The sequence below is a fragment of the Rhipicephalus microplus genome, chromosome 2, assembly GCF_043290135.1.
Source record: "Rhipicephalus microplus isolate Deutch F79 chromosome 2, USDA_Rmic, whole genome shotgun sequence".
In the NCBI taxonomy this organism is placed as follows: domain Eukaryota; kingdom Metazoa; phylum Arthropoda; class Arachnida; order Ixodida; family Ixodidae; genus Rhipicephalus; species Rhipicephalus microplus.
This window is the reverse complement of record NC_134701.1, coordinates 142,186,758-142,214,227: the sequence shown is the minus strand read 5'-3', so window position 1 is coordinate 142,214,227 and position 27,470 is coordinate 142,186,758. Positions and strand designations below refer to the sequence as shown.

General features: G+C 45.8%; 1 protein-coding gene across 1 annotated transcript; it reads left to right on the top strand.

Moving 5' to 3' along the window:
* The first annotated feature begins 9,178 nt into the window (after nucleotides 1-9,178).
* LOC119186029 (uncharacterized) lies at nucleotides 9,179-26,729 on the top strand. The gene is made up of 2 exons (XM_075886886.1): nucleotides 9,179-9,592; nucleotides 23,649-26,729. The coding sequence occupies exons 1-2, from the start codon at nucleotides 9,319-9,321 to the stop codon at nucleotides 24,458-24,460; spliced, it is 1,086 nt and encodes a 361-aa protein (XP_075743001.1). The 5' UTR covers nucleotides 9,179-9,318; the 3' UTR covers nucleotides 24,461-26,729.
* Nucleotides 26,730-27,470: the final 741 nt, after the last annotated feature.

Genomic DNA, 27,470 nt, shown 5'->3' with positions numbered 1-27,470 from the left:
TTTTCGTTCTCCTTAATTCCCGTGCATAGCATACAGTGCTTGAGTCATATAGAATTTCAAAGCACGTTGACACAAATTATTTTGGCGATGGTGAAGATTTTCTTGAAATATTCATATATTTTTTACGCATTAACTTCTATAAAAAATAGTTGTCTTTAGAATAGCAGAGCCCTTTTAACGCGCATGAAATTTTTGTAATACACTTCCTGAGGGCAAAATCATAGTGGTTATTTCTTGATGTGCCCAGCACTTTACAATACATGGGATGTAGAGATATATACTCACCAGCTGATTTTACATTTAGGTGCTCGGAGAGCTTGATCTCGTCGATGACAAGCCCACCATGACGACTGTAAACATCCATGGCCTTCGTCTTTTCAGTCAAGGCTTTAAAAATATTGGCACTGAGGCCAAAGCCACCCTCAAAACGCTGCAGCTACCTTCGCAGACAAGTTCTCCTAGGCAGCACCATGACGACTTCTTTGCTGAATAAACAATTGTATCGGGCCAGTTGGTATGAATCCATCTTGCTAGGCAGCGCAGCCATTATTACACAGAACACACAACACAAGTGCTTGTGTTCTGTGTAATAGTGACTGCGCTTCCTACCAAGATGGATTCTTTGCGGAAATGTCCATACAACTTCGGGCTTTGCATCTTCATTATGATGCATTCCAGAAACCACTCATCGTTGTATTGCATGCCTTTATGAGACTTTTGTCGTGCGGCTACGAAGCAGGTCTTGACAGCGAGTTGTTGTTTTGGGGGAAGAGACCTAATATTACTTTCGAATGCCTCTTTGCTAACTGTCTCATTTTGCGCTTTCATACGAGACGCCAGTTCTTTTGCGTTCGCGAGTCTCAATTCTTGATTCTCAACAAATTGCGAGAAATGTTCTTACAGTGCTTCTTTTCAGCATCATCTCTTGAGCTTTTCTTGGTCTTTTTCTTTCTCTTGCAGGTCTGGTTTTGAACCAGAACCCTCTGGTACTTACAAAAAACGCAAGGCTTTCCGGAAAGTCTGACGGCACTGTTAACAAACATTTCTCAGAAAAAAAAAAACATGCCTCTGAATGAGTTGTGTTTCGATGAAACTGGCTTCAAGCCACAACCACCGCAAAGAGCTTTCACTGAAACTTCTTTGATGAGGGCTTAAGCCTCATCACTACGTGTGAGGATTTGCTTTGACTTCTCTCGTCCTCAGGGGTATACCGTTGTGACTACTCATTGCCGTTCGGCCAAAGGCTCTTCAAAGTATACCATTTTCTCTATGAACAGAGTAGAGAAATTATTCGCTTCACTTTCACAGCACGCATACGCTACTGTTCCTGCTGGCAGAGACGGCACTTCAGCCAAGTGTCAGGAATATTTAGGTCACAGAATGGGTGTCTATGGGTGCATTGTGGGTGCTGAGCTTGAGTGTTTTGCACGCTTTCTGTTTCGGATCCACGGTGTGTGGCGCATTCTTCAGGTACAGAATAATGATCCTCAGCCCAAGATTCTTTGGCAGAGATCGCGTCTGAGGCAATCGACTCGGTGCTGTGGTGGCGCTTTGCTGGAATGCCTACAAGCTGAAGGCAAAAATTTGTTGTTTTTCGTTTAGTTGGTATTTTTGGAACAAGGTGCTGAGGATATTCAGGGAATATGGTGGGCGCCGCATCAGGTTTGAGGCGCGGTTTGTCGCGGGGGATCTTGTTGACAACGCCGGGTCACTCGTTTGTCTAGTTACAAAAGTGTCACGAGAGGCCGCCTCAACTTAACCCCATAGCACCCGACGCGACAACTTGAAAAGCGCGTAGCTCCGTCGGAATGGTTCCCGCGTTTCGAGTGTTCCGCCGCAGGTATTTTTTTAGGGGCGAAGCTCCTTAAGGCGTGCGCTGTGCCTCCCCTGTATGTAGCCACCTCTCGTTTAGTTCTTGCAGTGTCCACTAGATGGCGGCACCGTCTCCTGTATGTCGCCTCCTCTCGTTTAGTTCTTGCAGTGTTCACTAGATGGCGGCACCGTCTCCTGCATGTAGCCACCTCTTGTTTAGTTCTTTCAGTGCTCACTAGATGGCGGGACTTGTAGCTGATGATGAAAAGATGCAAGATGTTATAAACTAGACGGCGGTACTTGTGGTTGATGATGAAAGATGCGAGATGTTATAAAATAGGAAAGATGTCACATATGGCACGTGTCATTGGTGGAAGGCAATCGTTCGATTTAGTGCGGCGACGTACGCTAGGGGGAGCATTGTAATAAAATCGAGTAGGCAAAATGTACGGAAGATTCATGGTTTACCAGGTTTTCCTCCAGAGCTTCGCCCACTCATCATCATTCACTTCGTGGATATGGCGGCACTTTTTTCTTTTACCGTTGGAATGGTTTCTAATGTGCCACGGCAGATACATTCTTTTCTTCTTTTAGTAACTTGCGTGATGATCTTGGAATTTGCAGTTTGACTAGTGCGCAGAGACGAGGCCGAGAACGTGAAGTAGGCGCATTAACGGCATGCCACGGCTCATTACAGCGGTCCCAACAATTACTCAACGCGGCTGCTGTGTGTGTGCTCTGTAAAAAACTTTATGTGCCGCTGTGTGGTGAACATTCACGTGTCCTTCATCGCGACATCATTGTTAATAAAGTCGGCAATGTAATGGGAATGTCAATGGGAGCCCTGCTGTGCGCGACTGGCGGTTCTCACAGGGTGCCGCCGTTTAAATAAAAACATTGATGGCACTTGGTTCTTCAGACATGACATTTCAACGTCTTCATGGTCGAGGAGTCTGTCATTCTTCACTGAAGTAGAAACCTCTAAGGACTATTGTAGCTGTGCAATTTATTCCGCCCAATTGAATGAAAAGAAGTGCCTAAACTGCAATGCTCGCATTTTCGTTTCTTGTAGCACATTGAATCATCCGATTCTCAGTTTCAGAGTTGGAAGCTTTTTAGCGCACGTATTACTACGAGATCACGAATTACCTGGAGTACGATTAGCTCCAGGCTTTTTATAAAGCAGCGCAAGCTACGTATAACCACGACCACACTTAACACACCGTTTTTATGCATTACGTGGACCAAGTTGCTGAACTTACCATACATTTAGCCTGCTGCAAGAAGCGGAACTTAATCATTTGTCCCATTGAAACCAGCACACTTTTGTTACTTACAAAAGCAAAATTCAAATGCATTCTCTGTAACTGCAATTGACCCGAATCTTTCTGAAAATATATTTTGCTGCACTTCCCTTAGTAGAGCCTCTTAACTGCTGTGCCCCTGATTAACCCACTAATTAAATGCTTAAGCCCATTATTTTAGAAACTCGTATATCTTATACTACAGAAAATTCTCATGCTGAAGGAACACACTTCATGCATTGTGAAATTCCAGTACATTTTATTTGTTTGCCAAGCTCAAACCTTGAGCACCTTTCGTGACTGTGGCTTGGCGTGCAGCAACTTCCTTTTCGCATGAGTCTCGGTTACGTTGCTGGAAAAATTTGCCAGAAAGGATAGCAGAAACTTCACGAGAATGAGCTGAACAAGCGCAGTTGTATGGGTTACACTGTCATTCCTTTCACATTTGAACAGGGGGTTCTTAATGACAGATGGAAGCACGGCACACGTGAACTTCTGCAGTGGCTGTGGTCGTTTGATCAGCAAAGGTGCCGCTCGTGAGGCAGCATATTCAAGCAGGCTAACAAAGCCAACAAATGCTATGCTCGGGTACGACAGTCCACCCTTATCAATGCCTGCAATTGTGGCAGTTGTCGTCGAGTGCGACTTCGGCGATTTAAGCTTCATGATGCATTCTTCACACGCAGCTTTCGTCCGTCTGCGAGAAATGGGGGTAAGTTGTAGCGCTACGCTTTGCCGTGGCAGAGCGGAAAACTAAAAATAATAAACAAGGAAAAACAAACTTGGCGCGCAGGAGCGCCACAGCACGGGCAGGTCGCTAATCTATAGAGGAGGTCGTGAATCTGTGCCACCCTCCTCCATTGAAAAGGGATGGCGAACGGCGCACTAGCCAGTAGTATATTCTAGGCACTATAATGGCGACCATTCAGCTTTTAGCTTTACCCATGGAGGAAGGAAAAACCGCTTTTTTTCCCTTTCTCCATGGCCCTACCAGTGCCTCCTCTCTAACTTTCAGTGCCTTGCAGAACACCCTCCCGCGGCTAGGGTGTACCACAGAAGTGTACTAGAAGTGTGCCGCGTCCGTCGGCGCTTGCGTTTTCCCCGCTCACTGGTACGGCATAGTAGCACTGTGAAAACAGGATGCTTGAATCTAGGGCCTTTAAGCACCCAGGGTGCTAGGGTGGAAGCACAATCTTCTCTATAAAAGAAGTTCATAGAGGAGGTCGTGGGCGGAGTGAACGTGGGCTACTGTTCGATGCGCGCGCTGGAGCGCTTCGCACGATCACCTACCACAGCTACTTCGACTCAAACATTCATCAGCCCGACAGTCTCTGTAGGAGAGTTACGTGATTGCTGAAAGAGCCCGCGTAGACACTAGCGCCAGACTCACCTCTAGGTAATATTATATAAAACTCTATGGGCTATTGTCACTCTAGCAACTGTTGCTTGTTCTTGCCACGCTCCGCGCGCCGTCCCAGTGCCGCCCACTTTTCGTGCCGCAATTCTTGCCACGGAGGCATTGGTTTTGCCCGTAGAATTTCATACTGGCAATATTGTGAGAAACAAGCTCTATGCATATTCTCTATGGTTTTGTCGGCATGGCGATGACAATTGATTGATTGATTGCCCCCTTTGAACTGGCGCTACCCACAGAGTTTTCTAAAAGTATAATTAAGAAACTCTATGTCGCAACCAACCTGGGGGATCGGCCATGTAACGAGCAGTGCCAAAGAAATTGAAAGAATTAAGAATTTGTTCATAATTTCTCAATAGTGCAGCAATGAAATCAGTAGACAGTTTGTTCAATAGTGCATTTTGATTTTCTTTTCCATGTGCTGGTGTTTTATTATTTTTGTGACTTGTTCTGAAATGTGTACTACGTACACTATTAATTATTGTTAAAACGCAAATTCTAAATGTGCCGCTAGTGGCGCTTTTGCTGTATTCGCGCTTACCTAAGGGAACACGAATTATACGTGACGACTAAAGGTAACAGGAATGCAGCAGTGATGAAAAATAGGGCAATGTGGAATTACAATAGGTATGATGTGAGCGGAATAGGGAAAGGGGTCATGGTTCCGGGCAAGGAGGTTATATTAAAGCTTCTGGAGTGGCGGAGAGGCTCCGCGGCTGAAGTCGACACCGCCATATTGATCAGGGCAGAAAACGGATGGGCGCATTTTAGCGTGCGTGGCTTTCGTGTTGATTTAGTGCTAGTAATGTTGCGTATCATGCCTCTAATTGAACAAGACGCTTCTGAACATGTCTGGGATCACATTTTGAGGCGACGATGTTGGGCTCTTGGGTAGTATTTGGCTGCGCGAATCGTGTGAAGCGGACACTGGGCTCAGCTTTCGATGTTTAAGTATGCATGCTTCGCTCATTCGCTTATTCTTCCATATTTTAGCGACTATGCGACTGCATTCATAGATTTTCTTTTGGCGTCCGGGGGCACAATGACGCTAAGAATAATTTTTTGCAGGCTCTATGTTTTTGTAGGATATATATATATATATATATATATATATATATATATATATATATATATATATATATATATATATATATATATATATATATGTGTGTGTGTGTGTGTGTGTGTGTGTGTGTGTGTGTGTGTGTGTGTGTGTGTGTGTGTGCGTGTGTGTGTGTGTGTGTGATATCCCTGAGTACGTTTTTTTTTTTTCTTTTTATAGTGAAAGGTGTTACGAGATCAGAACACGGGTCATGCGTAGAGCCGTGTCCGCCGCCGCCGCCACTCGTAATTAGTATCGAACAAAAAAAAAACTCGGTAAGTTAAGAATATCAATGACACAATGAGAGTCCAACCCGGGTCCGCTGCGTGCCAACCCAGCATTCTACCACTGAGCCGCGCCAGCGCTTGAAACTTGTTTCTAAACTGGTTTTAGGCAGGCTTAATGTCTGGAAACGAGTCGCATTAATATGAGTAATAAAGCATTTTAGACCATCAAGGAACAGCGAGGCGTCACACAATGCGAATTTCGTGACGACTTGGTCGTCCAACGCTTTCATCCATTAAAAAAACTTGTTCTTGATCACCTATTAACTGTGGTGCATAACCACTTCACGCATATTTCTTCATGAATACTCATTCATTGGAGAGTTTGCAGGGTCAGGCACTGCGTATCTGCCTAGGACTGCCCCGATGCGCTTCTACTTATGCCACAATCATGCTTGCCAAAGACCATCCGGTCAGGACATATATAGTTGTGGATTGCCTCAGAGCGCACATTCGACATGCTAGCCGTGTCCCCGACCACCACTTGGCCCTTCTACCTTCCGGAAGACCACGTGCTACGTTTTCAGACGTCATAGCCAAGCACCTAAACAGCATTCCATCAGGATATACGCCAGCTGCGAGAACGGCATGACCTTTGTGGTGCCTCGACCAGCCGCAAGTACGTCTAGAAATTCCGGGAATCAAAAAGAAAAGCAGTCACTCCAGAGTAGCATTGAAGCAAGCAACACTGCTATTATTACATGAGTTGTACTTAGACCGAACGCAGATACTCACTGATGGGTCCGTCTCATCCAGCAGCTCATCAGGTGCCGCTGTAGTTCCGGCTGCAGAAATGACAATCAAGTTGTCGCATATGACTACATCTACGGCATCAGAGCTTGCTGCTATAAGGGCTGCTTTACAATATCTCGTTCAAGAACGTCCAGGAAAATGGGTCATATTCTGTGATTCGAAGGCAGCGCTTTAGAGTTTGCAGTCTGCCATGCGTAGGAGGAGTCATGACCAACTGGTACAAGAAATAAGACGTTGCCATCATGAAGCTCTAGCACGAGGGCATGATATTATATATCAATGGCTGCCTGGACATATCGGTATTACCGGAAATCAATTAGCCGATGATGCAGCCCGCTCAGCCCATGAAGAAACCCGTGTAGTCCCGATTCATCTAGCAAGGAATGATGCAGCAAGACAACTTTACCTGCTGGCTCGAGATCTCACACGCACGTTCTGGTCGTCTACCAGCTTCCAAAGGTGTCAATTTTATGAACTGGATCCTTCGCTCAAGCTAAAGCTACCATCACAACTTTCCCGCTCCGATGCGACACTGTTATGCCGCCTTTGGTTGGGTGTTGCATTCACAAAGGTGTACTCCTTTCGCATTGGTATGGCAGACACTCCTACATGCGACTACTGCGGAGATGAAGAGACCATCGAACACGTCCTGTGCAGCTGCGCTTGCTACGACACACAGTGATGCCAGCTACGGATGGTTTTGAATCGACTTGACCCCCGACCATTTTGTGTGCAGAAGATACTAGGACCTTGGGCATCTGCCTCAGTTGCGCAGAAAGCAACTAAAGCACTGCTACTTTACCTTAAGCCAACAAACCTGAGCGACCGCCTGTAAACTGTGTGTGCTCCCCGAGTGTGCTCGTGATTGTGTGTACCTTCTCATCTTTCTGCAACCTCTTTTCTCCCCTTTATCCCTTCCCCAGTGCAGGGTAGCAAACTGGATGTGCGTCTGGTTAACCTCCCTGCTTTTCCTTGTATCTTTATCTCTCTCTCTCTCTCTCTTCATCGTCATCAGCCACTGCATAAAAAGATGCACTAAACTTCAAAGAAGTGTGTAGCGAATACCGCGTACGCTTCTCCAAAGAATGGCGAAGAATAGCATAGTGAATGCTGGCCTACTACAGAAAATTTATGATTATTTATGGCACTGTGGGTACCCAGCAGTGCCCTTGTAGCATCCCAAAGAGTTTTTAGAGAAGGCTCTGAAAGGCCACTCTCCCAGCTTTCGCTGTGACTGTTTTGCGCGTCCCTTGCAGGTCTGGCGTGTTCTTTTTTTTTTTACACGCTTGAAGCGCCAAGTGTCCAAGAAAAATTAAAGCAGATGTGCATTAAAGTCTTTTCCACGTTCGTTCGCCTACTAAAAATATTAAACAGGTGCTTTTGTAGCAATAACGAAACGCACGGCAAGCATCACGGCGCTTCAAAACAGGCGCCGCCTCCATCTGCCCTGAGCAATATGGCCGCCGCGGCTTCACTTCGAGACATGGGCGGGTATCAAGGAGGATCCTCCTTGGCGGGTATGCGGGACCGCCACTCCAGAAGATTTAGTATAACCTCCTTGGTTCCGGGTCTGACGTTTGGCAATGCGGTCTTGAGAGAGATCATGAGATCAGAAGTTCAAGCAATATTAGAAATTAAGCAACGTGGAATAGGTAGGTTTGCTCTAGGAGCTCACGGGAATACACCAAATCGGGGAGTACAAGGTGATATGGGGTGGACATCATTTGAGAGCAAGGAAGGAGCAGCATGATAAAATTTGAGAAGCGATTGAGAGAAATGAGAGAGGAGCGTTGGGCAAGGAATGTTTTCAGCTACTTGTACATGAAGAATGTTGATACGAAATGGAGGAAGCGAACCAGAAAATTGACGGGTAAATAAAAACAGCAGGGGGCCAAACCAAAAAGAACTATCAGTTAAGAAGAAGGTGAAGGAAACGGAGACTGACATGTCGACAATTGGCATGATTAATAGTCCGCACTAGACATCTATCGAACTTTTAAGCATGAAATTGCTAAGGAAAGGATCTATGATAATACTCGTGGTAGTTCTCTACTGTTTGAGGCCAGGACGGGAGTATTGCGAACCAAGACATATCGGGTCAAATACGAAGGGGTAGACACAGTATGCAGTGCGTGCTGAGAGGAGGAGTAAACTCCCGAGCACTTGATAATGTTTTATAAAAAGCTTCACCCTATAGTTCAGGATGATGGCGCAGAGTTTTTCAAAGCACTGGAGTTCAGAGACAGGGAGGGCAAAATAGACTTTAAGCGGGTAGAATTAACGAGAAGAAGGTTATCTGATTGGTGGCTAAAGTCAAGGCACGAGTGAAAATTAAACCATTCACTGCAAAGTACCAGTCCTATACTTCACTATTTAAAGGAAAAAAAAAAAGGATGAATCTACCTGGTGGTTCACTAAGTATTACGGCTAGGTGGCGTTAGCCGCCGCCCGATCTTAAAGGTACAGCCACATCAATCCATCCATTCATTTTTCCGCCTTATTTGTGGATTTCGTTTCTTGTTGGTGGCACGGACGGTGTACTACAAATGGTTGTGTATAGGTGTTTTGTGATATTACCAAACTGGTAGGTGTCCTGAGATATTACTCTATGGTACTACCATAGAAAACCTTTACACTGTGCGTACTACTATGTTACTCTCACGACCTCCTGTTACTCTACGGTGCTTACACTGCTTACACTGTGGTTTGTGGTTCGGAAGGTGTGCTCTCGTGTGCTCTGCATGGTATAATACGGTGTCCGCGGCGTCTACGCCGCTGTCATGCAGCAAATGGGCCTTGAAGAGAGCGGAAAAGCGCCCAGCCAGCAAAGGGGACAGACGTGCGTTGCATGAGCTCCATACTTCTGGCCCGTTTCACCGCAACTCTTTGCCCTTCGTGAAACTTCTCCAGTGCATCCGTGAAGGTGAGCGGATAATTTTAACACCTTCGGAGCCGTATTACGCCCGTTTTTAACACTTTTGAGCCACTTTTGAGCTTTGCCACGCCGCCGATGCGCTCTATCGTGCGCCGCTCGACTACGCGCCCCTGCGGAATGCACAGCCGCGTTCTGAGTCATAACAGCGGCTGACGCCACTCGCGTTTCGCCGCCTTCGCCGAAAGTGTTCCTGAATCTTCAAGCCGCCGACATGGAGTATCAAGTCGACGGTGAATCCATCACTCCAGCTGAATTCGAAGCTGACTCACGTTGCATGCGTGCAGTGAAAGCACACCGTGCAGCCGCGGCCCACCATCCCCCCATCACTTTGACGCCGCCTTCCTCGACCCCGTCGCAGGAGACTCCTCGACCGCCGAACACCACCACTAGTGCTCCCACTCCTCGTCGTCATGCTCCCCTCCCTCAACTCCCTGCAGAGGACTCCAACATCGTCTTCAGACCGGGAGGGGGGCTTGACCTCCGCACTACAACTAACGGTGACCTGCTGCAAACTCTCTGCAGTGTCGCCAACATCGACTACGCAGCTGCCCGCACCGCTGTCCGTGTACGCATCAATTCATGCAACAACTCACTGTCAGCACCCCATCTGAGCCATGCGCACATCTCTACCTCCGTGCATCTGAACTCCGCCTGGATACCATCTCTTACCCCCTACATGCTTACATGGCAGCACCAGACAACGCCCTCCGTGGCATCATCTACAACACTGTTGACTCCCAAACACAGGACGAGGTCATCCAAGATCTCCAGTCTATGAATTTGAACACCCCTACGCCATCGCCTACGCGCGCCGGATGGGGCGCTCAAAATTCATTCTCATTACTTTTATCGGCACTACTATCCTCCCCTCTTCGATCGTTTTCAATTGCGGCGCCTACCGCTGCCACCCGTTCCGCCCGAAAGCCGAGGCCTGCATTAACTGCTGGACTTCTGGCCATCGCGCGGACATCCGCATCAAGCCCAAGTCGACCCTCAGCTACCGCTGTGGCCAGACTAACGAGAGAGTTGAGCCCCCGACCTGCGACCCATCCTGCATCCTGTGCAAAGAAGACCCCGTCACGGGCTCACGTACATGCGAACTCCGTTTGAACAGGAGTGGCCCGTCACCCGCGTCCAGCTCCAAGCCCCAGCCTCCGGAACCAGCACCACCCACCGGGCCCATCCTCAAGAGCTCCAGGCCTTCTCGCCCCCGTCACCGGTCTACATCCCGCTGTGCCCAGTCTTCCAGCCACCACTGCTCAGTCTCTTTCCCACCCCTGCCCAGGTCCGAGGCGTCCACCGACCCCGCCACCACTCACACCACCACCACGGCCCCACCACCGGTAAGCTCGACACCGCAGCCTCACACGTCGGACCCTAAAATCACGGCTCCCGAGGCCACTATAACTACCCAACAGCTCCAAATTCAAGAGCTGACGCGTACAGGCCGTGATGGCACGTCTGTCATCTCACGCTCCTCCTCTTTCCCCAGCTACCACTCCTACACAAACGCCGTCTCCACCTGCACCAGCTGAGGAGTCCATGAACACGGCACCATCGGCTGCATCATTGCGCGCCTCTTCCCCTACCCGTCAACCCCCGCAGAAACGCCGATAACCCTCCTCCGACGCCATCGCCACACACGAGCGTGACGTCGTTCACGAAACAACCTGCTTCTTGGAGTCGTTCAAACAGCGCATCATGTCCCGCTTCACACGACTTGAAGAACGTGTAGCCCCTATCGACATGCGCGTGGCTGCCATCGACTACCACCTCGCCACCTTAGACGCCAGGGTAGCTGCCTTAGAGACCCGACAAAGCGCCACTGAGGCCACCATTGCGCATCGCTCGCTCCCCGCCCCACTCACCCCAGCACCTACAGAAACTCCGTCCGGTCTCCCTGCCATTCATCATGGCCAGGCACCACCCGCACCTTAATCTCTGGCAGTGGAACTGTCGTGGGGGTTCCGCGCCAAATGGAGCACCCTTCAGCTCCACCTCCAGAATATCCCTCCCGACACTACTTCCTCTGTCAGAGCACTTCAGGAACCACTAAGTCCCGTAAATCTTCGCGATTACACCGCCTTTCATCCATCTTCTGAGGCCCACCCGAACGTTGCAATGCCGGTGCATCGTAACCTTACTGCGGTGGTGCACCAGTTGGACGTTCCGGAATGTGCCCATCTCCTCCTTGAAATCATTCCTCGCCGTCCAACTGAGGCAAGCCTTTTTGTCCTCAATGTGTGCAACTCTCCCAATGCTCCTTCTGCCCCTCTACTTCTCGTCCTACGCAAAGTCCTTTCCTGTGCCAGGCGCAATGCCCTAATAATTCTAGGCGACTTTAACGCCCCCCCCATACCGGCCGGGGCTACCGCCAGAACACCCGCAAGGGCCACTCAATCTGGAACTTCATCCACAATGAACGTCTATCGATTCTTAATGACTCCACTCGCCCCACCAGAATCTGATCCAGTGACCAACGAGACACCAATCCGGACCTTGCACGCGCCAGAAATGTAGCTGTCTCATCCTGGTCTAATATGGGTATCTCCCTCGATAGCCACTTTCTCACTCCCCTCCCCTGCTCGCTCCTCTACTCGTCTTGCCCAGGTAGTGGACTAGGATCGCTTCTGCTCCCTTCACCTCTTTGCTTCCTCTCCTTCTGCTATCACAGACCTCTCAGTCTGGACGGAGACCATTTTGGCAGATGTCCGCACTGCTACATCCACACTCCCTGCTGCGCCACACTCCACTACGGCAGACAGCCGTCTGCTGCACCTTTGGGAGGCCATCCAAAGGTCCACCGCCGATGGCAGGCCCAGAAACATAATCGCCGCCTGCGCCTCCTTTTTGGCCCGGCTCGCGTTGGACATGGAGGAGCACTGCTCCTCTCTTCTACAACAACAGTGGGGTCAAACATGGGACTGCATGGCCGGAAATCTTGGCCTCCGCGACACTTGGTCACTTCTCAGGGTGCTGCTTGATTCCACCCATACCAAAGCACCCCAGCGCAAGGATGTCTCCCTTCTACTTTACTCTTCCTCACTAACCGATACTGAGTTTTTGGCGACCCTCCGCAACCGCTACCTCTGCACAGACCCCCACACTCCACTTCCTGCTTACTGCGGGTCCTCCAACAATGACCTTGATGCTGACATTTCTTTGTGTGAGGTTCGTGCTGCGCTACTCAAGCTCTGCACAAGCTCGGCTCCGGGGGTGGACCGCATTACTAACAAGGCTCTCCGCAACCTAGATACCCCCTCCCTCGAAGCCCTTACCGACCTTCACAACACACACTGGCAGGCTGGTACTCTTCCCTCCTCCTGGACATGCACGTGTCTCTTTCATCCCTAAACCTGGCAAACCCATTTCCCTCGAGCACCTCCGCCCGATCTCTCTGACATCTTGCCTTGGCAAGCTGTTCGAGCATGTCATCCTGGCCCGCCTCCAAACCTACCTAGACAACCATAACCTATATCTGGACTCCATGTTTGGCTTTCGTCCGCAGTTGTCTACCCAGGATGTCATGCTCCAGCTCTCTGAAGATGTCTTACACCCATCCCACCAAAAACGCACTCGTGCTATCCTGGCGCTAGACCTAACCAAAGCGTTCGACAATGTACACCACAAAGCTATTCTGGGCGCTCTCTCCTCCCTTGACGTCGGACACGTGTACATGCTTACATCACCGCTTTCCTCGCCCACCGCACCGCAGAAATTTCATACGGCCCATTTTCTCCTCCTTTTTACTCCTTAGGCAATGAGGGTACTCCGCAATGGTCTGTCCTGTCCCCTCTTCTCTTTAACATTACCCTCTTCACACTGGCACGCAAGCTTAGCACAATACCAGCTCTATCTCATGCTTTCTATGCTGATGACATCACCCTGTGGGTGACCACAGGCAATTTTGGCGACATGGAGATCACTCTCCAGTCGGTTGTGGACGCTGTGACATCTCAGGCCCGAGCTATCGGGTTGAGCCGCTCGGCGACCAAATCAGGGCTTTTGCTCCTCCTGCCTTGGGGAGTGGCTCCCTTGTCTCCTTCTCCACTCGTCATCTCTGTTGACGGCACACCACTTTCTCTGGTCTCTGCCCTTCGCATCTTTGGACTCTTTCTTCAGTCCAATGGTAAGCACACTACCCTCATCACTCAACTCAGCAACGTTGTACCCCAGACCATGCACCTGATACGCCGCATTGCAAACCGCCATCATGGCATGCGCAAACACGACCTCTGCCGCCCGGTTCAGGCTTTTATTCTCAGCCGCTTTGTTTATTTTCTACCGTATCTCTTCCTTTCTCGCACCAAGGAAGACAAAGTCAACTGCCTTATTCGACAGGCATATAAGTCAGCCCTGTCCCTTCCCACATCTACCTCAACGGATCGGCTACTGTCGATAGGTGTCTACAACTCCTTCACGGAGCTGACGGAGGCCCATCGCACGGCCCAGCTTCTCAGTTTCTCTCGCACACGGTCAGGTCGCGCACTTCTCTCCAACCTTAAACTCTCCCCTCTTTTGCCTCTTCCCATCTCACTGCCCATTCCTTCCCACGTCTCTTCCCTTCTGGCCATCGATCCCCTCCCAAAGAATATGCATCCCTAACACCACCCCTCTTGCAAAGCAGCGTGAGCCTCCGCGCTCTGGCGTAAGTTCGGAAGCCAACCCGACGTGGCCTATGTGGACGCCGCCTCGTATCGCCAATACGCAGCCCACGCCCTCGCAGTCACCGACAACTCCCTCCGACCTATCATTACCGCCTCCACTTGTACTTCCACTTCTGTTGTGGCTGAAGAGGCAGCTATTGCCCTCGCCATTACACAAACCTCAGCAGAAAACATTTTTTCCGTCTCTAAACCCGCGGTATACAACTGCGCGGTAGTACGGGTGACACCCCCAGCCGCACGCATCCTGCGGTCTAGTACCATTTCCTCTTGCCCCATTTATATCATCTGGGTACCCGCTCATGCGGATCATCCAGGCAATGAGGCGGCCAATTCTATCGCTCGCGATTTGACCGACCGAGCAAGCCCACCCCCGCCTGTGATGAATACGCGAGACGCGCTTTTCACGTACCACGACATCACATTGCACTACCTCCTGTCCCGCCTCACTTTCCCCCCACCACACCAATCCCGTTCCCAGCACCAACAACACCTGTGGTGCCAACTTCAGGCCTGCACCTTCCTTACTCCTTCACATCTTGCCCTCTTCCACCCCGGAACATACTCGCCGGCCTGCCGCTTATGTGGCAGCTCAATCGCCAACTATGAGCACATACTTTACTCCTGTCCGGCACATCTGCCCCCTGCCTCTTAGCACCTCAGAAGTCCGCAGCAGTGGGAGGCTGCTTTGTCCAGCATCAGACCGGGCCTGCAACTTCGGCTGGTGACTTGGGCGGAGGATGTCGTGGCTAGGCACTGCCTGGACGCCATAACCGGCAGCCTGAAGGCCGCCCACAACGCTGATTTTTAATTTTTTAAAATATTATTTTACTTTTCGGCCTTCTGACGAATAAAGTTTTTCACCACCACCACCACCTTGAAGAGAGCCTTAAAGGTGCTCTGTTTATTATCAAGTACAGCAGTAAGAAACCGGTGCAATGAATCAGGAGCGTCACGACGCTTGGTGAGAGGTTCAGTGGGGAATTTGATGGAGTATGACTGTCTCTACTGTCTTAAATATTTCCATCATTTGCCACAACGCAATGCGTTGTTGTGTTTGGAATGATGCAGCTAGATGAACCCAATGACTTTGGGAGCAACAGTTGAAAAACGAAGCGGTTGCTTCCTAACCGCAATACAGAGGATGCTAAACCGCCAGTGCGATGCTCATGACATGCTCGAAAAATTGGGAGTTTTCAACTAGCATGCACTAAGTTAGCGGGCGTTGCAAGCATAGCATTTGCGTATGGGCACCGTTGGAGTTTTCGAGTCGTGTTATTTTTCTCGGCAGCGCGTGATCTCCTCGAGATCACTGCAAAGGGCTTTGTGGGCCGCACGCTATTTTGGATTTTCAGCGGGCGGACTGCAAACACTAATGGCGGTTAGCGTTATGACACATTCGCAGTGGCAGCAATCGCAAACACGAACGGCGGTTAGCATTAGGACCCATGCACAGTGGCAGCGACAAAAACTTTGCATACACTATTCGAAAAATCCCTGTATAACGTTGCCACACTGCAACGTTATTGGTATACAAAAAATATGTTCCAGATGCTGTAGGGATCTGTTTAAGGTGTGACAGGGCAGAATTCTATGGTTCTGCCGAGAGCGAGGAAATGCATATACAAAAAAGAAAAAAGCGTTTCGGAGAAAGTAACTGCTGGTTTCATCGCCAAGCCCCCGAACTGGGTAAGAGTCAAATCACAAGAGCCAAGCAAGCAAGTGAGCAAGATGCCGACTGTTGTGCGTCTCCGTAAGATGAGCTGCACACTGGTCTTGATTGGGAGATGCGCTGGAAGCAGCTTGTGGGGTAAGGGTTGCCTAAAGAAAAGGTGGTGACACTGCATGGCTGAAATTTGCAGCACTTGATGCCTGGTCTGTCTGCTGCTGCAACTCATGTGTGTTCTTTGTGCTGAATGGCCACCTTAGCAGCTTGCACCACGTCTCTGGTGTCCAGGTCTTCTGATGCATCATCACGAATGTTTGAGGCACTTTCCAAAGGTGTGCTGTTTTTCGTTTTAAGCAGTGCTTTCATACACTTGCGCCTTGTGAAATTGAATATGCCATCTTACTGGGTTACCTTTTTATCAGGGTAAATTCGGTCATGGATGAATAGCTTTAGTGTACTTTGTTATGTTAGTGGATGATTTTGACACATTCCACATGATTCAAAGTGATGTTTCGTTTCAGTGTTCATGAGTGTCCATGTGCAATCTTGGGCATGTAGTAGTGTACCCTCAATGCCCATGTGTTACATGTAGCTTCTCCTTCACGTAAGATTGTGGAGCTTTAGGGGTCATTGGACATTACCCTTTGTATACAACATTGTTGCGCTCGTGTTCAAAATAGGCTTCGGCTTTCAAAAGCACTCAGTGTTTCGTTTGTGCCCATCCTGACAAGATAATGGTCTTGTTTCAACAGAGAGCCATTCATCAGTGTTGCAGCACATATTTTTTCCCACTGTATTTTTACAGACTGGTAGGCACTGCACAATCTTTTATCTTCTCTACTTCTTGTCGGCATTGTCGATTAGGCAAAAGTACTTGAGGCGTGATATCTGCCAAAAGCAGCTCTTTGCCTTGTCAGTGCTGAAAGTCAGTGCTGTAATGCTTCGTTTGGAAGATAGTTTCATGAAACCATTTGATTAATTCATCTAGATACTTTTTCACGATTGTTTTCAATGATGTGTAGTTATTCAACGTAGTTGTGTGTCTCCCAATATACTGATAGAATTTGCATTATAGAATGGCAAGAACAAGCATTTGCTTTCTCAATCTGCACATTGCAATTCAATCTGTGCTTCTCTATGGTAGTCCTCTCTGCAATACTGATGCCCAAGATGCTGGAACAATATATTTGTGATCTTGGTTCTAGTTTTGTTATATTGAATAAAAAAAAAAAGCTTTGTCTCATTTTCATTCTGGAACGACGAAGAAATGATCCATACTGATGTATTGCAGTTTTTATTTATGCGCAAAAAAAAATTCAAGTTAAGGTAATGGTAAAATCAAAGTATTTATTCTGCCTCAAAAATGAGTGACGAATTCTCTGAGCAGGCTGGATGCTTTATTTGCGACAAGGGAGTCAGCATGATCTCGGAAGAAGCAAGTCATAAAGTGAACTCTCGATATGCGAGACAGCTGTTCTGGTAAAACAAACTTCAGCGCTGGCCAGTGTGGCTAGCACGCCTAGTGCCACTTTCGATAATATATATGTCACTAGCTGCTGCTCTTTTCATACCTGCTGAAATTTCAACTCATGTTTAGAATCGCAGCCTGAGACATGGGCCAGTACTGTTCCTTGAGGTATGAATTAATGCTTTTATTGCACCATCTCGGTTGTTCCAGATTGCCAAGTTTTCTCTTGAACCAAAAACCAATAAAAACTATTTATTTCACTCCACAAAAAAAAATATAGCATTTATGTTACAGCCGAAAGTATTGTTGTTTGTTTTTGTTCAGTTACGACACTGCTGATGCCATGTGTGAACGAAAATTCCTGTTAGCTGCTCAGTCGTGCGCATTCAGCTTAAACGTGACAACTCGCTGTTCAGTGCCACAGCTTTCTCTGCATTCAACACTCATTGAGCGATAACGTTTGTCTTCGTAGCAAAGCAACTTTCGCTAATGCTCTGTTGGTTGCTGCAAGCCATGTGCTGCTTACATGAGAGTGCTCAGTATCTCAGGGTCATTTTGAAATGGCCTTCAGCTGATGGTTTCAGGCCCACTGTAAGATCTACTGGTGACCAACTGGAGGACATCTGAAATCTGGCCCTGGTACCTTGCTCTTTGCCTCAGCACCAGGCTCCTGGAGAACAATCAAGGCAACATTCTGCAATATTCTAAGAGAGGATGCCAGCATGTCGGTGAGATCAGCACCATCTAGGCAGAGACCTTGCCAGCCTTAGTCAAAGGACCCATCACTGTCGCACATCTGCACAGTGTTGATCATTTTACAGATGGGCAACAGTGCTGCCATATTGGGCTGCTTGGTATTTTTGAAAATCTAAGTGGAAGACAGTGCTTCTTGTGACCATTGTGGCTGTGATGAAACGATAGAGCACATTCTCTGTCACTGCCCTCATTACAGCGTGCAAAGCCGGCAGCTAGCTGCTGTGTTAGCTCTTCTTGACGACAGACCCTTGTCAGAACAGTCAGTGCTTGAAAGGCGACATACTCTGTCTTCGCACAGAAAATCAGTGAAGGCCTCATTGAACTTTTTGCGTAGTAGTGGCCTATTGAATAGGCTATAGCACCCCAGCTCACTTTTTTTTTTCTCTTTTACGCGTCTATTTCACTCTTCGCTTTGTTTCCCATCTTTATTCCCCATTCTTCTTTCCTTGGTATAGAGTAACTAACCAGATGCCCCAATTTCAGGTTAACCTTCATGCCTTTCCCTCATTTTATTCTCTTTCTCTCTCCCTTAAAACCTAATGAGCAGTGTTACAGTACTGTAAGGGCACTTGCCATTTCATGACTTCGTAAATTCACGTTACAATATACGAAAATAAAAAAAAAAACATTCACCCACCAACTCATAGTCGTGGTACTCGTATGTCTTGTGTAGAACCATCCGTGGCGCCCTTCCACTGTTCTAACTCCTAAACATAAGCTGCATTTATTATCTACGCAGGTTTACCCATGTGTGGACCCTGCAAGTGATGCTCCAAAATTCATAGAGAAGAATGTAATAATTGGGTGGACATTACAAAGTGTGAAATGTGTGCATTTTGTAAGTAAATGTCAACTGCTGCCTTTCTAGCAGCACCATCATGATGTTTATTTCTTTATCAATATTTACGAGACTGAGCACTAAAAAAAATGAGACTTGCGACTTACAGCTAAAGATTTTTTTAACTCTCTTTAGTTACACAAAAACTGTGCTTTTCACATATTCAAACTGATGAAGTCACAAAAGTGAGAGATAAAATTATTAAGTATGTCTCTTGGCAAGCCTGAAAAGAAGCACCTGCGTCTTTCGAGCCAAGAAAACCTTGTTCTTAACATGCGTCTTCGCATCTGACTTTTGGCCTTTGATTGACTTACCATACGCAACAAGTTATACTGTAGCCTATTCTAAGTGTCACTTATTTGGGTTTTTAAGAAAGGTAAATAACTGAAAAGCACCATTTTTTTTCTTTACAATGGTGAAGGAAAAGTCCCTTTGCCTTATGCTTTAGAGTTCTGGACATATATACAATTAAGCAGCAGTTTGATAAGTCTTTGGCACAAAATGCTTTAAAAGAATGGCCTTGGTGCATGTGAGGGTATTTCAAAATGCTCACCCATGGGCACACATTTGGCATAAAAGATCTTTTTAAGGCATAATCTATGATCTGCAGGATGTTATCCTGTCTGTATACTGCGGAATTCCACTGATTCACACGAGCACCATCTTTTAGGCTCGGAAAATGGTACTGCATCTTACTTCCAGGATACCAAACATCGTAACCTAATGCAGTAGTAACAAAAATAGTGGCCACAGAAGTGCTGGCTGCACATACAAATTGTAGCCGATGGCTGCTTACTGCCCCTGTGTTTGACGATTCAAGCTTCACGCAGCTGCTTACCCTATGTACATGCGAACTCTGACACCAGGCTGCATTACATACATCCAGCACTGCGGCATTGAGCACTGGCCTACTATGTAAGATGTCTTCAAAGGCAAGTGTTAGAATGCACCCACGTAAAACAGGAGAACCGCCCTACACAAGGGAGACTGCACCGCATGCAATTTTAAAAAATTTCGTATACAGCTGGCTTGGTTTCTGCCGAAATATACGGTGAAGTTATAATTGCGTGATCCCTCATAGCACGTCGCACCAACCATTTTTTTTAGTGTTGGGCCTGGTCTCCAATTAATAAGAGTTTATATCTTAATTGGTTCCTATAGCTCTACTAATGGGAAAGCTACAGGACATGCTGGACAGTGGCAGAAAATTGACCCCGTGCCGCCGACTGTGCATCATAATCGCTGTGCATCATAATCGCTGTGCATAATAATCATGATGTCATTCCAATGTTGAAGTCCTATTGGGGCAGAAGTAGGTACACCTTCTTTTCATGTACAAAATGTTGGCACCTTATAAAGCTGTATCTTACAATAGCTGATTCAAAATTCAAAGGTAGCTCAATGCTGCCCTTTAGATACCAGAAATATTTGTAGGTCTCGTTATATTGCTGGTGGTTTTATTTATTGTTAGTAATATTTTGTTTCACTCTCTCTCTCTCCCTGCTAGCTACATGTCATCAGCTATCGGAGGACACTGAAGTCACAGGTGGATGGTGATATCTACCTTTATTTTGGTCCCAAGATCGAATTTCAGCCACGGCCAGAAGCTGTGCAAGGAAATAAGGACCCAAATATTTGCTCAAAAAGGCTGTGAAATGTTTTCATTAAGGACTATATCTTTCTTACTTTTCCTTCATCTGTGCAACTAGTGCATTCGATGGTGTTGCTTCGTAAATGATATGACGTCTTTTCATAATATGTTTGTGTTGGTGTCTCTGTGCTATGTACTTGCGAGCTTTCATGGAGCTCTTTTATTTCTTTTCTATTGACTTTTGTTAGCTTTTTATTGTCCTTTTGCACTGAAGCACTTTGCGTCAATTCAGCTTATAATAATTCGTTGCTTGGTCAGTTATGTCTCATCACACTTTTTAAATTACTGAGTTTTCGAGGCATTTGATGACTTGTTCCTATTTAAATTTGGAATGAGAGGAAATACTACTGTGTAGGACTGTCTAAAGTGTGTTGACGCCATATCGCAGACTAAACTTTAAAAAGTGTACATCAGAACGCAACTTCTTATTATGCCAAATGTTGCAAAAGAAATTGAGTGATGGGTCTGATAATGTCATTTGTTAATGCTCTATTTAATAAATTATAAAAGGACTGACGACTGATTATTCTTGACCTCCCCCCCCCCCTTTTTTTTTTGCAACAAAAACCTCTCTCTCTGTAGTATTTGTAGCTGCAGCAGTTAATCCCAAAAGCACATAATAATTTTACAACCAGTATTCCCTTCCCCAGTGCAGGGTAGCAAACCGGATGTGCGTCTGGTTAACCTCCCTGCCTTTCCTTGTATCTTTATCTCTCTCTCTCTACAACCAGTATTTTTTTTTTCTGAAAGGATGTACCTTTTTGCCAGTAACTTGAAAATTAATAACGATGCCGCCAGCCTCTCTCGGGGTTTCTGAAAGCTGTCGTTCTGCTTTCACAGAAGCTTTGTATCTATGCTCAGCCACCTTTATTATCAGCTTTTTCAACTATATTTGACAATACCAAGCTGTTTCGATGACATGATGTGGCGTTACGCACTTTTTCTGTGTATGTACTACGTTGTGTGTACCTCTGCCCAAGTCATGTGTGGCTGGTCTTGGCATTGTTACTCTCTCAAAACACGAGCCGAGCCAAGTATTTGAATACGTTGTTATATGCACATACGCATGGCTGTGCAGAGTAGCAGTGCGTGTCATTTCTGACACGAAGTGTAGGTACCAAACTATATCGCTTCAAAGTCTCAGCAGCCAGCAAACTGCGTGCACGGTTGCATGAGCCCGATGGAAAGTTGCTCATGACCTGCTGACAAGCATGAGATGGTTACGTCACAGGAAGGCAGCGCCATTTTAATGCTTACTATGATTGCAGGCCTATATGCACATTTTTACGGAGTACTAATATCTTTTGGTACAAAGAAATGAACAATATTTCAATACTAACCAAATGGTTGTCTATCGCGTAGCGTACAGCCATCAACGGTCACATAGTCAGGTGCATCAGATCGTTAACGGTTTTGCGGTTAGAGACGCCACAAGGCATTTTACGCAACTTTCAATGAAAAAATTAAGATGTAAAGCCACCTTTTACGAAAAGGGCAGGGTTGGTTTGAGTCGATGTAATGGACAATTTTTGCATCAGTGGAGTCATTTCATTTCGTGTTGTGGGTAGTTGTCATTCCCTTAAGCATGGGGCACAGCTTATATGCATACGCTTGTGGTGCCAATATATCTGGTAATTGAAGACTTACCTAACAGAGTGCCTTATTTTGGTATTGAACTGCCAGCACTTGATTATAAGATGCCTCCTTTTTTTTTTGCTACACTGTGATATACACGTTTTTGAATCTCAGTAAACGGAATGAAAATGCTGGCCTTGGCCAAAAATGCTAACCTCTCCAATAAGTACTCTGTACATGTTTAAGTTAAACAGCGATGACATAGATATAGTGTGTGGCTTTGTCACCTGCTTTCTACACTTCTGTTACTTGTATACAATTCATATAGAGGCATAACTGCAAAAATAAAATGTTGTTATTGAAGTATAACTACACAGATGAGCTATCGTACTTGAAGTGATAAAATGCAATAAGACTGCACAGCAGTTCCACTTACTTTGCGATTTTTTACAATCTGAATGTCTTTCTTACCAGTATTTGCATACACATTAAAAATTCAATTGTTAGTAAACAGTTCCGGAAAATATTGAGAGTCCTCTCATAAGTATGCATTATCTGTGATTGACAGAAATGAGGGGATTGGGCTATCGAAAAACGTATGTTAGAATTATAGATTTTTTTTCCTTCACTTCCGCAACATTTACACATATCTTCCACTGTGTGCATTTGTTAACCAACCAGCAACCATTATTGACTGTCTACTGTGTAACAGTTGTTTGAATTCAGATACAGGTGTTTGTTAATTCACTGTCATAAGCCAATATCCTGTTTGTTTTTTGTATTGCCTTGAGTGTGTTTCACTCCAGCAGTAGGACTACTTGGTATGCAAATTTACTTTCATGGCAGCAAGTAAGCTGTGCATCTCGCTGTCCTCAGCCATCTCAGACGTGTTCATTAAGTGAATCTAAAAAGAGTGACCATTATGTACTTTTCAAAATTGTCCTCAAAATATTTTTAATTCACAAGTGTTGATTAGCATTAGTGTCGCGTCATATCTTTTGAATTTCATGTTACAGCCACAATGGCCTCATCTAGGTCAGAGGGAAATACAGAAACTTTTGATAACTTAGTTTTATATAGTTGTTGAAGAAACTGAGCTGGTTTTAAGCTAATCGCTACTTTCATGTTATACTGCACAACTCGTATAGAGGTCTGTATACCACAACATGGCTTGAGTTCACATTATATGTTAGGAAGCAGTAGTGATGACTCTTGTTGAACGGAACTTGAAGGGACTACAAAATATATATCCCATTTAATGGTAGTTCCGTTTACAGAGAGATCAACAGGTTTGAAGTCTTTGAGCACGAAACCAATCATATTAGAAGCATTTGTTCCATTTAAGGAGCACTCTCAATTAAGCCATTTCGGTTCACTGAGAGTGCACTGTACTTCAATGATCCGCCCGACTTGGTTTGTGCAGCATTGGAACCTTCCAGCAGTCCAGCAGCTACCGATGGTGAGGATCCAGACCCGGGACACCGCTACAAGTGTGATTTCTGTGACTATAAGGCCACGAAATTGTCACGTCTGGAAACACACATTAGGGTTCACACAGGCGAGCAACCCTACAAATGCAACCAATGCCCTCAGAGCTTCTCGCTAAAGTGTTCATTAACAAAACATCTGCTTCTTCACGCCGGCGTGCGGCCCTTCAAGTGCCATGTGTGTCCTCGGAGCTTCACGGCGAGACACACGTTAACAGAACACTTGCGCACTCACACAGGTGAGCGGCCATTCAAGTGCCACATATGCCCTCGGAGCTTCACCATAAAGGGTTCACTAACAGAGCATTTGCGCATTCACACGGGGGAGCGACCTTACGAGTGCGATCAGTGCGATTGGAGCTTTGCAGCAAAGCGTTCGTTAACAGAACACATGCGCACCCACACGGGCGAGCGGCCATACAAATGCGACCGTTGTTCTCAGAGCTTCTCGCTGAAGAAAACGTTAACGGAACACATGCACACTCATACGGGTGAGCGGCCATATAGGTGCAACACATGCCCCCAGAGCTTCTCGAAACGGTCCACATTGAGGGATCATCTGCGCACCCACACGGGCGAGCGACCGTATAAATGCCCTGAATGCACAGAGACATTTGTGCATAACTCCAGTCTCAGAAGACACAGGCATCAGCATTTTCGTGAGCGTTCAAATGCCCCTTCATTAGACACCGAAGAAGCAGATGAGAAGTCAGGGCCGAGATTCGAGAATGTAATGTGCACCATATGAATGCAATGAAAAGCATTGAGCATTGCCATGCAGTGGAGGGAGTAGTCGATCACACACGACATGAGTGTGTGTGTGTGTGCGATGTTTAGTCACCTCGCTCACACCACTGTAAAGGTATTAGAAAGAGGGGTAAGGAAAAGGGGTTAACCAGAGAAGATCTTCAGATGGCAGCCTCGTAGTAGAGTGCAAGAAGGCAAAGAACTTGCAAGAGCAAATCAACTGATTAATCAATATGGCATGACCAACACAGCTTTGCAAACACCTTATACGACCAGCAGCAATTTACCAGAACTCTAATCTCAGTGAAAACTAACGCTCTAGCATTTACACATCGTAAGGATTTTGTAGGTGCGCCCGTGGACCATTGCAGATCTTCACGATGTGTTCTGACAAATGCAAGCATCGAGGTTGTCACGGTATTATGGTCTTTGTCTTGTGTCTTCTACCTTTATTATAATTTTTTTTATTTCCACTTGTGGACCTAAAGAAAGTTTGTTGTCTATCTCTAGTTGCAGTTAGTACGAAACAAATCTCATTTTGTGGTTCAATAATTAATTAGTGTGGTTTATGACTGCAGGAAGTATAGTGAACCAGAACTAATGACATGAGAAATCCAGTAATTTCGAAATGAGGACTCGCACGGTTTTTGTGAAGTGAAAAGCAAACTAGCGTGCAACCAGTTTGCTCGAATTTCAACCCTCTTCTATGAATTTGCAAGTACAAATATATTATGCTCTCTTTCCGTCGCACGTAAAAGAATGTAGTTTGGTGCATTCTACCATGACAAGAACTAACCAAGTGAAACACCAAATGCTACAAAGAAAAGCGAAACGACATGTAACCAACCTAGATTGCTGCTCATCAGTATAATTTGTGTGCCATTATTATTAATATTAATAAAACTCAAAATGTGCATGTTTTCAACTTTGCAATCTTATTTCTGTTCTTACTATTTCGAAATTTGGATGCTACAATTTGCCGATGGTCCAGAAGTCACATGGCAAGCTTTTTTTTATAGGAACTCAAATTCCTTTCAAAAATATATCAAAAATATCTATTTTTATAATAATGTATTTTGGTTTTCAGTATGTTTTTGTTTGATACAATGTACTAATAATGATACATTAGTATAATAATTCTGTGGAATTTCACTCCTTTTTTGTTCAAATATTGCTATTGTGTTTGCACATGTCTTTTATTTATACTTTTTAGGTGTTCATGTTTCTTTTGCACGTTTATTAAGATGTGAAAGTGTATATGATGTTCATATAAGTGATCACAGCAATGACAGTAATAATACGTGACAGTAATAATATGTCATACATAAAGTGTGCCTAAGCTATCTGTAGCCAGTTTAGAAATGCACCGAGGCACCCTATGATGACCCAAGACTATTGCCTGAAGTACGTCAAACTATTTTTGTGTCCTTGATTGCCTAGTTAAGCATATTTAATTTACTAACTTTGCAAGCAACAAAGCTGGGTGAGAAAATTGTAGATTTGTTTTAAAAACTTTTAATTAGACAGTTTTTAACTTTCTACCTACTAAGTATTAGTGTTTTTCTGCTTACCACAGCCAATGAAATACAAAAATACCACGTGGCATGCCCGCTTGCATACAGTATTGCAGTGCTCCGTAGCGGTTCGCGTGAAGACGACCATACCATTAGGCCATGTGTGCTGCCTCAATTACACCTGTTTTCCTTGCGGCAACACAAGCAATAACCTCTGCGTCTGCTCATCGCTGTCATGAAACTCCGTTAGGGAAGCATATCGTTCCTATGCGGCACATTTTGGAGCCCTGCAATCCCGGTGCTTAAGTAGGCATGTCACGAAGTCTTTTGTATTTAATGGGCATCTGTAGTAAGCAGAAAAAACACCATTCATTAACAGATATTGTGGGAGAAACTGTCTAATTAGACATATTAATAACTGATCCACAGTTTTCTTTCGTAGAACTTTTGGCTAGCTTTGTAGCTTCAGAACTTACTTGCTCCAAGCAGTAGTAAGCAAAATGTATTCGGTGGCGTCCTTATACAATGCGTCATGTACTCTGTAACTCTGGCTAAAGATAGCTGGGGCATCCTGTATATACTCTCTTTATATTGTATATACACTTCCTTTTGTGCCTCTTATGTAATAGTTGTCTTAGTCTCTTTAATGTGCCTTGATTGTAAAGGATCTTTGATGTAGTCTAGCTGTCCATAACAGCCTTGTATTCTGTAGCTCTTTCGGAAAATAAAAATTATTTGATTTGATTAGTTAGTTTATATTTGAGAGCTTCCTGTTTATTGTGTAGAACTGTCTTGGTGTTTCACAAGTTTAGTTTAAAGGTATGCTGAACAAACATATAAAAAGTAAATGACGAAAACACAAACATTGCACTCGGAAGAGGCAACTGTCTGGGAAAACAGTGTTCATTTCACATATTTTATAACTTTAGACTTGTTGAATGTATCGTCGGAAGATTGCCAGCGCGTGGCGGCTGCTCGCCAGTGCGTGCGAAGCAGGGCATTGACGACCATCACATCGAGCTCCTCCCCTTTGTCCACCTCTCCTTTTATCCCATTACCCTAAATTATGCGAAGGCCCTGAAGTGTCTTCCAAGAGGGAGCATTGTTTGCTGCCAGTGCTGTTTGTGCTGGTTTTAGGGATCGTAGGAGAACAAAATGAGAGACGCAAGCGACAACTGCCTTGGTTGGCAGATCCGTTTTGTACGGGTCAAACGTCACCTCTTCTAGTGCACTAAATACAGTTAAATCTGGCCATAACAAAGTCTGTAAAATAGGCAGTTTACTTCATTATATCCAAATCTCGTTAAATTGAAATTCGACTTTTTAAGCGAAGTAACAATGAAAGGCAACTTTTTTTTCTTGCATAGAAAGTGCCTGATCGTAGAATGTTTGTGCAAGACAGCAGCACAAGGAAATGATTTCAGCGTGAAAAATAAATTTTCTTGATTATCAGATTCAGCGACTGCGACTCTGCGGCATGGTGTAGATCAATAAAGT